Genomic DNA, 12795 nt, shown 5'->3' on the forward strand with positions numbered 1-12795 from the left:
GAAAAGACGCTTACCTAGTGTGGCTGCACTCCATTTGCTTGGCAAGACATTCAAGTTATCCAAGTGAACGATAGCAAATATCAAGATAGTTTGTGTGTTCACTGTAATTACAAGCCAATGCTAAAATCTGACCCAATGATTTGCTGAATTAAAATGTGTAAATGGTTCATAGTGATCTGATAATTGATTTATCATCTCCACTTGTGACCATAAACAACTCCTCAGTTTGTCTTGCATGAAGCTACCTTTATTGCTCATGTTTAATTCAAGACGTGCATATTTGAAAAGCAGGCTGTCACTTCTTCCTGATGTTGTTGCGTGTTGTTTACACAAACGTAAAAACAGCACTTATCACACGAATGATTACGCTCATTCATCAAGTTGTCATCCAAACACCTCCCCTCCCAACCCACAAACCCATCTCATGCTTATCATGCGTGTTTAGGAGCACACTGACACATTTGTATAAATTATTCACGTCGAGCGGCATTTGTCTGAGGAATCCCAATCACGCACAGGTGACTATGGTCGACCTTGACTATGGATCCACATCACATTTTCACTCACAATCCAGAAATGTTCAGTGAACCCCCCGTATTTGCAGTTCAGCATTTGTGAATTAGCTTTTTTTTGTGGGGTGTGTCATACCCTCCGTTAGTTTTGTGTTCAGGCCAGATTCATTGTTTATATAATAATATTGCTTTGGCACCACCCTGTAGTGTTTTGGGGCCAAGTAACTATTGTGAAGGGAGGGGAGGTGCTTTATTTAGAAAAAATGATTTTTCACCATCATGTGGCATTTATATGCAAACCTTTTTGGGTGTGTGTTAATTACTTATTGCGGACACTCTTCTCAGACTACTTTTATTTACTAAAGAACAGACATAAAAAATATCTTGGTAGAAGTAGAGTAGAAAAAAATAACAAGGTGTTACAACTGTCGTCAAATGCAGTGAGTAGGGATGTCAATATTGTTATCTGTATTGGTACTTAACATCTTGAGTGTGATCATTTAAAAAAAAAAGAAATGCTCCGACACTACAACATCGATACTACTTTACTAGCCTGACATATAGCTTCAGGTCAGGTAGAGTAGGAGCCATTCCGGCCATGTGGGGATACTTTAACGTATTAGCTGATTCGTAAACACGGAAGAAAACACTTTTTTAACTGACTAAAAAACATTCCCTGCAAAACGGATGATGAACTCGAGCAAGCAGTATTTCATTCAAATATCAGTCCTCTGTATTTGCGAGAGCGCAATAAAAAGCTGTTGGTAAAATAAATATTCAAGTAAAGTACAGACCAGTAAAAATCGACTAATATACGGAAACGAAATATTTGGACGTAATTACTTCCCTCGTGTGTGTTACTGCTACCCCATGCAGCCGCTTAGACAGACAGTCTGCTTTCTCTCTCTCGCACACTCTCTCTCTCTCTCTCCCCCCCCTCTCTGTCTCTCTTTCTCTCTCTCTCTCTCTCTCTCTCTCTCCCTCTCTCTTTCTCGCCCTCTCTCTGCCTTCACCATCATTTATCTTCAGTGCACCACGGACCTCTGTCACCATCTTTCTCTTCGTGTCTGGAAAGGTGGGCGTCTGTCTTTCTCGCCACAGAGTAGCAGAAAAGAGGAGGAGAAGGCGGAGTTTCGTATCAGAAAGCCACGTGCATGCCTGGATTTGCTTTGTGCTGTGAGGTGAAGAGAAAAAAAAACACATCAGACAGTAATAAGAAGAAAGGGAGAGTTTTGGGGGGGTCCAGAGTCATTGAGGTTTGATGAAAATAGGGGGGTGTTATAAAAAAGTGAAAAGGAGGAGTTAGGGTGTGTGTGTGGAGGCAAATCTTGCACTGGGAGGAGGAGGAATCGCTTCCCGGTGAAGAGTCGCAGTGAGCCACAGACTCTCCAGAGACTGGCAGTGCAATCGGAGGCTGTCTGCGGCACTCACTGACTGACAGAAGGAGGAAGAGGAGGAGGAGTAGGAGGTGAGAGCTGGGTGTGAAGACCAGCCTCTTCATCTGGACTGAGAGCCGCGATTGATTCGAAGCTCGTAAGAGTGTCCTCGTTAAGGAAATTAACGGCAAGAAGAATTGGATCATGGCTGTCCAGCTTATGCCCGAATCGGCTGTGTGTTTGCTGATGGTGAGTCTCCGTTATACAGTATTGTCATCACCTTTTGCACCCGGCTTTCTTTCATCAATCTAAATGAAAGCCGGGTTAAAAAGTTGTGTGATACTGCCCTTTACTGTCATCCATCAGGAAGAGATTTTCAAGTAACTTGCCAGTGAGAAAGGTGCAGAGTTTGGCCTCAGACTCGTAAAAAGTCAAGCTTTTGTCTTGCCGCTCCACATGGTAGTGCAGTGCGGCGTGGCGGACTGTGGTGTTAAACGAGGTGTCTGCATTGGGGATTTGTTGTCACTTGTGCCGTGTGTGAGTAAAGTGCATTTTTCTTTTCCTTACTGCAAAGAATTTTTGCAGTGCCTCATTGACAAGAAACAGACCAGCCTGACCTGCTTCACTGCGCTGACCATAGAGAGTGATTATGAAGAAATGCACAACATGTGTAAAAGCATTCAAGTCCACTCTCTGGAAAACCCTCCGAAACAATAACACAGTGTGGCTGTGCTGCATTTTAAGTACGCTTGTCATGCTATTGTGTGAAGAAGCCTGTAATTGAAGGTCCACTTGGGAGAAGATGGCACGCTCTGCTTGTTCTCATTCTATAGCTTTGGCATTCAGCACCGGGGAGTCATGCATCGCTGCACTACCTGCTATCTCCACCTGTGATGGCTGTCTGTTACTATGGCAATGGGCTGGGGGAGAGGCGAATGATTGAGCCGGCGGCGGAAGGAAGGTGAAAGGCCAAATGTGAATAATGGGGCCACTGGCAGAAGAGGGACGAGTAGGTGAAGATGGGTTGAAATCGGGTTCAATTCCTCAAAATGTGCACAATTAGGCCCAGTCCCAATACTCGTACTTCCACCGGTGTATACCTCAATTGCATGTTCACGTTGGTGGGTGAGAGTGTCTTGAGTGTCCCAATTTTCCGAATTGCTCTGTAACAACACCCACTTTAAGTCCTTGTTCCTTACTACGGCTGAGCCTGCATCCATGGCCTCTCCACCAAAGCATATTCCCCACAATTAATTGCGAATTTGATCAAAATAGCCGAAAACTGCAGAAAAAAAAATGTCTTTTCAAGTGTAAGTATTGAATTCATACATATTTTGTCATTTGTGGATGTGCAATTTAAATCCATGTTTTAAAGTCACCTACTTATTTTATCCATTATCTGAGCCGCTTTTCCCCACAAGGGTCATAGGCGTGCTGGAGCCAATACCAGCCGTTTTCGGGCAATAGGCAGGGTGCGCCCTGGACGAGAAATTACAGAAAATTAGAAAATGAATGAATTTATCACAGTTTTTTTATGTTGGACTAGATACCGCCATTGGTTATTATGGGGAAAAAGTGAAGGCGGCTGCCTGTAAAAAAAGATCAAGTTTGAACTTTTAAGTGCTTAGTGGCCTATTTCCTTCTTCCCGGTAGTCTGGAACGTAGCAGCAAGTTCCCAAATATGGCTTCTTGCTCTAGAAAGAGCCGTGCTGCTGCTGCATGCGTTTGCATTAGCAATCGCGTGTGCCCTGAACTAAACTTCCTTGCTGTTGGCCCACTTATTTTCCTCTTGGAGAAACTATTGATTATTGTTGCGACCAATGAATCACTTTTTGGGGGCCTTATTATGACTGAAAAGTCACCAGATTTTTTGCAAGCACCTGTATGCTGATGAAAATGTCTCATATTTCAAGTAACCCCTACAAGACCTCTCCCAAACGAAGTTAGAAAAAAATAATTATCCCAGCATACCAGTTTCAAGGTTTTATCCGAAATTTGGTGGACTTATTTATTACAACTGAAGATAAAGGTAAAAGTCTTTAGGACCTATGCCAGAAATCGAACAGGAAGTTGGCCATTTTGAGCTAAAGCAGCTGTTACGGAACGATATCCAGGGCTGGTATTTTGACATACTGTTGCGAGGAAATTCATCCAAATGAACCCCGATAAGAAGCAGATACATTTAATGGATGAGCAAAGCTAAGTTTCCATTTCTTTTTTTTTTTCCTACAGCAATTTATTTTGTCTTCAGTTTTCTTAGTGGGGCCATTTTTCACTGTCACCGCTCCACTTAGACTCTCTTTATGACGCTCGCCATTCACCGCCTTCAGTGGTTGGCACCGAACAGCCCAGCATGCACATCAGTGACTTTTAATGTTGCGCTGCGCTGAGGTAAATAACACACACTAATGAGCACCTGATAAGTCATTGTGAGGCCGAGTGATCTGTTCAGGAAACCCAATAACATTCAGAGCTTCAACTCACCTGAATTATTAATGAGGGTTTATTCAGTGTGTGTTCGTCGGTGCGTGCTTGCGTGAGCCCTGGCTAATATTGATTATGCTCCCTGCATCTGCGTGTATTAATATTGCAGGTGAATAATTCAGGATCCCCTGTTGCTATGACTGGGAGCCGTTGTAAATAATTTGCACTGACATGATAAATAGATGGGTTGGTAGAGCTAACCTTTGGCCTGTGTATGTACAGGTAAACAAGAAATAATTATTTAAGTGAACATATCCGTTTCCAAAATGGAAACTTTGATTGGCTCTTCATTTCCTCAGATCTTTAACAGCGTCGACGTTGCGCCCTGATTGTGTGCATGTTTATGAGCTTATTACTTCTAATTGGAGTCGGGCATACCCAGGATGCTGATCAAGGTCTCTAAGAGGAGTGCATACACCCCAGACTGAGATAAAATACTAAATGAAATGCAGACCAAGTCAAAATAAGACTCATTCAATATTATTAACCGATCAATTAAAGCTTGTGCCTCTTGGTGAGTGCCAGGGGTAAATAAGTGACGTTGATAAACATCTCAAAGGCTGCATCCAATCAATAGGTTTTACTTTTAATTCCGATAATCCTGGATTTATCATTTCAACACGTGTGGACTAAAGCCCCTCTTGGAATTATAATCAGCTCATTCGTTGGCAGAGTTTCTATGGTTACTTAATTGGTCAAGCGCCTGTTGTGATGATAAACCACCCTATCAATTTGGACATTTGAACGACATGCTATACAAACATACAGTACTGTAGTAAATCACAGTCTAGACAATTCTGCAAATTATGTTTTCCCTCAGGTTTTTGTAGTCTATGCATCTGGAACTATTGTGTAACACATTCAAATTATTCTTTAATAGTTGATGACTTTAAAATTATGCTGAGTGTAATTTGTCTACCTTAGGCCTAGAACGCATTGCCATTTCTCTTTCTCAAAATTGACTTGACAAGATGAGATTCAGTCCCAAATCTTTATTGTCTACTCAAAAGCTATGCTGATCTCAAATTCAAAGCAATGCAAATCTGCCATCTACAGGGATCTGTTAGTCATTGCATTCTGCAGAGCTGGGCAAAACACTCTACCATGTCTACCCACAGAATATCCCACTTGACATCCATATACATGGGTGGCAGTCAACAGTTGGATTCTAGCTGACAAATATAAACATCCACTGCAGTGATTGTGTTAAAGAGTGGAATTAGAAAATGGCTGAGTAAGTCTTTGGGACATGCTTCCTCTTCCTGCGTGTTGGGCTACTGTTTCAACTTCTAAATAGAGCTAATCAATATGCACTTTGCTATCTGTTACACTGTGACTGAACTACATGAACAACCATGGGAGCAATCGTTTGCGTTTTTATGCATTGCTTGTGTGACATCATGGCACGCTCGTGAAAAAGACGACCTGTGTCGCATCTGTGACCTCATAACGGAAATGTTATTTAATGGTCAGCTAAGGACCCACAAAGAAAGACCAGCCAGAAATGAAGACCTCACATTGCCCTTGATGTTCCCATTCATAGCTCTTCATTACAGTCCCTCATTTAATTATCCCACCACTAAGTACGCAGACAAGATGACTCCGTGTGATCAAGCCTGAGGTTTCATTTGACACTAATCAAATCAGCGCTCTATGACATAATGCGGTGTATGCATGTATACGTATAATAAATGTCGACTTGGAGCGCAGCATTGTGTCAACACCTGCAATCACACCTCATGTGATTCATATCCTCCATACACGTACTGTTATCTTTGCACATGGAATTATGGTTACACCTCTTGATTCTTGATGCGGCACGCACCTGAAGTGTGCAGATGGCCGAGGCTGCTTGGGGGAGGGGAGGCTGCATGACATCATGCTGGGATAATTGATTATTGCCTGTAACAATGGCAGAAGGAAGATAAGGCAGATCACACTGTGTGTGAGTGTGTGTGGGGGTGGGTGTGTGTGTGTGTTTGTACATACTGTACAGATTCATATCTCTTCAATTTGTTGTCCATGATACAGGTGCGCAAAGAAACTATTTGTTTTCCGTCATATTCACATCTCATTTCTTGTTCTTGCTCCCGTTTCTCCATTCCAATAATGAAAAATCGCAATCATTTTGCAGTTCATCATTGGCTCAAGGCTGCAGTGCAAAAGCGGAGCGGTCATGCTTGAGTGACGCTACGAGCTGTTACTGCTGATATCAGCTAACCAAAGCTGCGAAGTTGCTGCAGGGGGACGAACGTTTTGTGTCCCGCTCCCCTTATCAGCTGCGTTCATTCTGCCAAAAAAAAAAGTGGGGTATTAATATTATGTTTATTTGAAAATGGAACCGTTTGGTCTGTGATGGGAAACAGTAAGAGTCGATTTAATGTTTACACAATCAGTGGCGTGATGCTGGACGAGCTCCAATTTGTTGTGGACATCATGGAACCTTTTTTTAAATCTGTATCTGCAACGTAAATAACTTTCTCACCTGGGTTCTAAGAAAAAAAAACTGTTTAATGTTTAGAGGTGTTGTAAGAAAATATTTTTTTTCAGACAGAGTACGAGTGTAATAAACCGGTAAATCCATTTGAATATTCACTACGTACTCATTGTAAATATATACTTTTTAAATTTAATGTTAATTTAATGTGAGAGCAAAAATAAATTGTAGTACATACTTTTAAAGTGCAATTATCTTTAAATTCTTTATGATATTGATAATTTGCATTGAACAATATATATACCTTCAATAAAAATGACTCAAGCTCTGTTAAAAGTAAAAAAAAGAAATTCAGCAAATATTAACTCAACACATACAATCAATTCCATACTCAAAACTTAATTTCTTTCTCATAATAATCTCCTTCACCCTGCAAATACGTCAGCTTTGTTTTCATTAAGCAAGCCCAGATTTCACATCTCTCTCAGTACACGTGTGACTAAATTGAAAGATTCCTCAAAATGATTGTTATACTGTCTTTGTGTATTTCGACATTGGCAAGACCAACCAGCTATCTCCTAGCTAGCTTACAGGGCAACTGCCTCCATTGCTTAGCAAGTGGAGTTAATCATCCATTTTGCAGAACATAAAATGCAGTTGGCTAAATCCGTGCTTATCTTAAAATATCTCCTTAGCATTAACATGGCTCCTAACTGGGTTATACATGGAGGGCGCCCCTGACCAAATTGGGGCCCAAAGCAAAATTCTATTTGGAGTAACCCCCAAACCATATATTGGCTGAAGTTTATATATAACCACAAACATTTTGGTAATTTTCCCATTCCTTTTTCATCTGATTAATGTGTAGGGCGTTAATAAAACATTCTTAAATGCTAATCAGTGCTGGAGGGGTGAGATATATTTGGGGATCATTTTCAGAGATTCCTATCTAATGAGTTGCTGGTTTGTGCCGCAAAGTTTTATTTCATCAGCATCCTCCTTCCAGTGAAACACGAGCTTACTCTTGTTTTGCCTTTTTTTCCCCCGCTCTCTTACTTGCTCCCGACTCCTCGTGTGTTTTGGACTCACTCTTTGCTCTACAAGTGTCGGCTAGAGCATCCCTCTGATCTTAGAGATGTCGATTGCTGCCTGTCAAAGCAGAAATCATTTCCTCTCTCCTCCCTTGAGCGAATTTGGTGCTCTACACTAACCGTGTGTGCGTGTGTGTGTGTGTGTGTGTGTGTGTGTGTGTGTGTGTGTGTGAGACGTGCCTCACTGTAGCGCATATGCCCTTGATGGAGGATGGGATCCCGTGCGCAGTACATGTTCAGCGTTTAGGAAGGGGAAGCACTGGGTATTTGTCCGGTTGGTGAAAGGGTGTGTTAGTACCAGACCGTTTTTACAAATACGTATAAAGTATGCGACTATTGGTGCATCCATAGTAATATAGATAGATGAAAACAGTAATACACGTAAACAACAAATAAATGGAGTTGCAGATATGCTTTTTACCAAAACAGTTTAAGCGTTCATTTTTATTCGTCGTTCAAGTGTAAAAAGTAAAACTGTAAGCTAGCCAGTTGCCAAGAAGACTGTCTTTAGCCTCACAATCTTCACTTTTGACATACTACTACTCTATTTGCTTTATCAGACAACAGGAAATAAATACTGGTTGTGTCTTCCAATGATGACAGTGATATATGAAACATCAACTAAATCCAGGGAGGGTAAACTCTGGCCCGGGGCCACATGCGGCCCATTGAACATTTTAATCCGGCCCGCCGAACTTGAAAAAAATGAAATGAATAAACCTTGTTAATGTTTTATTTTCTAAATACTGTGGTTTTTCAGAAACATATATATATTGTTGTTATGCTTTTGTTCACTTTCATTTAAAATTAAATGTATTTTTTTTCACTCCATCCATCTGCTCCTGGTCCTCTGTCAAATTTTAGAACCCATTGTGGCCAGCCAATCAAAAAGTTTGCCCACCCCTGAACTAAATGCAGATAAATACACCTGCTGGCTTTTCCTGACTTGAAATGTGTTTGGTCTTATAGGATTTAGATAGATTTTTTTTTTTTTTTCAAAAGTGTTCTGCAGCTACCTTATTAGCATGCGTGGCTCTGTCACTTGGTTTAATGCAAACTGTGTTTGCAGCAAGTCACCCAGTTTTCTTGCGCTGAGCTGGTTTTGCTTGTGGGCTTGTGGCTCAGAGTGGATTTATTTGTGCTTGTATGACAAAAGCAACCGTCTGCTGCTAGATGAAAGGGTGGCAGCGCTTAAAATCAAGTTGACTCTTGCTGAATGTGCAGCCTTGAAAAACAAACTTGTGGAACTGTCATGTTGGGAACGAGTGTCTTTGGCTTAACCAGTGATGATCATTTGTTCCATATTTACTGACTAGCCAGAAAGCACCGACCTAGTGGCCCGCACATCTGCCTCATAATTCTTTGGTTAGGGATTTAATTTTTGGCTCCCCCGTGCTTCCGTATGCTGGTTCTGTTTCTACATTATAAAAACATTCATGGTAGGTTCATTGAAGACTCAAAATTGTGTGTAGGTGTAAATGTGATTGTGAATGCTTATTTGTCTCTGTTTGTGCCTGGTGACCAGCCCCCGGTTTACTCCAGCTATTTCTCAAAGTCGGCCGGAGTAGGCTTCATCTCACCCGTGACCCTAACGTGTAATAACAATATAATATCATAATAATAATAATAAGTGCTGTGGAAATTGGATGGATTCACCTAATTTAAAGGAGCATCATCAAGAGATAGTGTTGCCGCTGAGGTTTTCGTCATTAAGATACTGTTAAAAAAAAAAAAAAATGTAAACAGGAAAGTGTGAAAAATTGTTCTCACGTTTCATCACATGCATAAATGTATAAGGGTTGGTACGCGTTAGACCGGAGTGAGCACAGCGTATACCATTAAATCGTCCGCACTGTTGACACCGTAGCCTGTTTAAAGACTACTGATGAGCTGCAGAGGTGAAGGTTTCCCCTCATCTAATTGATTGACTGAGTATTTACGGTTATTTCTTTTCACGTGAAGCCGCAGGAAGCTCTCAGGTGTGCATTTTGCGGTGCGCATGTCGATGTATGCAGCGAGGCTTCCTTTGGAGTGTGACTGTGCATCGAATAGCAGAGCAGCTCTGAAAACAACCATTTATTAAAACTATCAATGAGAGGGATGTGCATACCGCTGATTGAAGCTCTTCAAATGCTGGCGTCCAATTGTTTATCCGCAGGGCTTTCCTTCTTTATTCTGCCTTTCCTTGCAGTTGTGTTGTCACATAATACATAATATTCAACAACATACAGATCTTACATCTGTCAGTACTGTTCACTGTGCTACCGAATATTTAACGATCGCAGTAGTCCAAGGTAAACTGGAAGTTTTCAAATTTCGATTTGTTCCCAAACTATTTTCAACTCTTCATGAAGCGGGAAAATAACACACATTGTGGAGACAGACCAATAGTTGCAAAAAAATGAAATTGACCATATTTTGACATGTAGGATTTTTGGTTGACAACGATGATATGGACAGTCTTCGAATAAACCAACATGCAATGTTAACATGATTTGGGATGAAGCTGAGTACCCAGAGAAAAACCATGCAAGCACTTATAAGGATCAAGACTATTGTGACTATGGAAGTAGGTTCCAAGAGGGAGATCCAAATCAATGTTGGCCAGTCCAGCAGTTTCCCGACAGCTAGGTATTTAGGTTGCTTTGCAATGGATGGAGTTAGTCAACTGGAAAAAGGGCAATACCAAGAGGCCTAATTAGGGTGCAGTACCATCTCCTCAGGCCGATAAATCAATTCCCCTTCAATTTGTACACTACAACAACACAAGGTAACTATTACATACCTTAGTCAGACTATCGTGTGCAAGTCCTCTTATATGGTTTTTCGCATATACTCTAAGAATGTTTTATCTGTCAGTGAGGCTCTAGTTTCACAGCAAAAAAACAAAAAGTCCATGCAGCAAACCGAAGGAAGATCCGTGCCTTATTACCCAACAAGCCTCCAGGATATTGCCCGCAGCAGAGACCCGTGCATGACATTTATCTGATGGTCTGATCTCCTGCAGAAGGCCGAGGTGCCGTCGAAATAAACAAGACAAATATGTGCTCGTGTTTGCTGGTGTGAGCATTAAACCACAAGAATAGAGTCTGTGTACTCAGATTTAATCCATTATGGCGGGCATTTTGGCAGCAGCCAGTGGTACATTTGATTTACAGTTGGCCGTCCGAGTCATTTGGGATATATTTTTGTGTGTGCGTGTGTGAGTGCAGAACTAAGGCTACACTTTTATTGCGATTACTGTGGTGACTTGAGATTAGCGTGACCTGATTTATAAATTTTTCGGCATTTGTGTCATTAGGCAGATTTTTTATTTTTTTCCTTTGACTTGCGAGGACAAATTTGAGATAAGAGCAGAGAATGGCGGCAGTGAACTCTACTCGCAATAAGCAGCAGTTTGGCTGATTTTATTTCAAGCTGTTAATGCATATTAATATAAAATGTGAATCTAAAATTTGTATTTCAATGTGTGCATTTGAAACAAACGCATAACTTTGGCTTTAAGTGCATTAATGCTAACAAATAATGGGAAATACCATTGCCGTGCTAATGAATATTGATGTGGCCGTGTTAGAACACTTTGGACGAACCAACATTATTTGCCTTGGAATATTTTGTTGTGTAGTGTCATCGTAATGATTTTTTTTTTTTTTGTGGCCATTCCACCCTCACAAGGTGCCACCTGTCATGTGTGCTGAGGAGAGTTGCCAGAGGGGGCACGGGCAGCCCAGAGTGGCAGGGGCAGCAGGCGGTCTGATTGGTCGGCCATCTGTCTCTGGGAGCGAGCAGATGTCTGAGTAGGAAGTCCAATCTCTGCTCACTTCCATCTTCACCTCCGTTCACTCTGCTTTCATGTTGTGCGTGTGTGTGTGTGGGGGTGTGTGTGTTTGTGTGTGAGTGGTTGCGAGTGCAGAGCTTTGACATGCCGCAGTCGGCTTGATGCATGCCCCATCGGGGCTTCCATATGGATCGAGTTAACAGTGCACAGGTCCTTTTCATAATGAAGAGATGCCTTGTTAGCATCACAAACAAAAGATCCGTAAAGCAATTTTAGCAACCTCATGCATATGTATTCTCATTGGCAAGAAATTTTAGTTACAGTCCGTCTTCTACAACTTAGTTTGACAATGGAAAATAACTACATCCTGATCTATTATTTCATCAGGACCACATTTTTTATACAGATTTGGATTTCTTCCAAAGCAGTGTTACAATGCTCAATGAAAATTAACATTAATGGGAATGTGTACCGGACGGCACCCTGAATCGGTCACCAGTCCATCGCAGAGATGACCATAACGTACAATCGATAATCTGTTTTGAACTAAATGTCTGACTTTTAATATTTATTGTCGATCCGGATTGTTTTCCAAGCACATTGTGGAGGGAAATTAACACTCTTAACGCACCTCAAACCCCAGTATAATCTTTCAATGACCAACAATTGAGCCTTTTCTTGACTTTGATCAGAAGCAAGGGAAAATGCTCAAGATCATCCCAATAGTGTTTTAAATGTGTGGTTTAGCTTTGGATTTGGTAATACAGCCTCTTTCTGTCCCTCGCGCCAGAGTGACCTTGGTTGTCTCGGCAACAGTTTGCGTTCCTGCTGTTTGAGAACAATAAAAAAAGTGTTGATGATGAATGAATGAAAGAAAGATTCAACTGGGCTCAATTCAAAAGAGGCACGTAATTTGTGGATGTGTCAAACATGGCCAAGGGACCAATTTCACATTGACTGACGTGCAAATGCTTCTTATTGCGCCGCACCATTTAATGATGATGTATGGAGCAGGAAAAAACCCCAAGAGGAGGGAAACAAAGAGGCTCTTGTAGTTATCTTATTTGCAGCTAGAGGGAGTTGTAGACCACAGAATTTGCACTCCAAACCGAGTAAT

The 12795-nt window shown here is 41.4% G+C and overlaps 1 protein-coding gene across 2 annotated transcripts in view; it reads left to right on the top strand.

The window, feature by feature from the left end:
- Window positions 1-12795, top strand: part of frmd4a (FERM domain containing 4A) — a 114177-nt gene that overhangs the window by 789 nt on the left and 100593 nt on the right. Inside the window, exon 1 of one of the 2 annotated variants that reach the window (XM_088297500.1) lies at window positions 1644-2137. The exons of the other annotated variant lie outside the window; for it this stretch is intronic. Within the exon in view, the coding sequence (XP_088153626.1) occupies window positions 2093-2137 (45 nt within the window). The 5' untranslated portion in view covers window positions 1644-2092. Of the gene's footprint in view, window positions 1-1643; window positions 2138-12795 lie in introns of those variants that run through there. 2 annotated transcript variants of the gene reach the window in all.

This window comes from Idiotropiscis lumnitzeri, chromosome 6 (assembly GCF_059441095.1).
Source record: "Idiotropiscis lumnitzeri isolate Australia: NSW breed Sydney's pygmy pipehorse chromosome 6, RoL_Ilum_1.0, whole genome shotgun sequence".
Lineage (NCBI taxonomy): Eukaryota > Metazoa > Chordata > Actinopteri > Syngnathiformes > Syngnathidae > Idiotropiscis > Idiotropiscis lumnitzeri.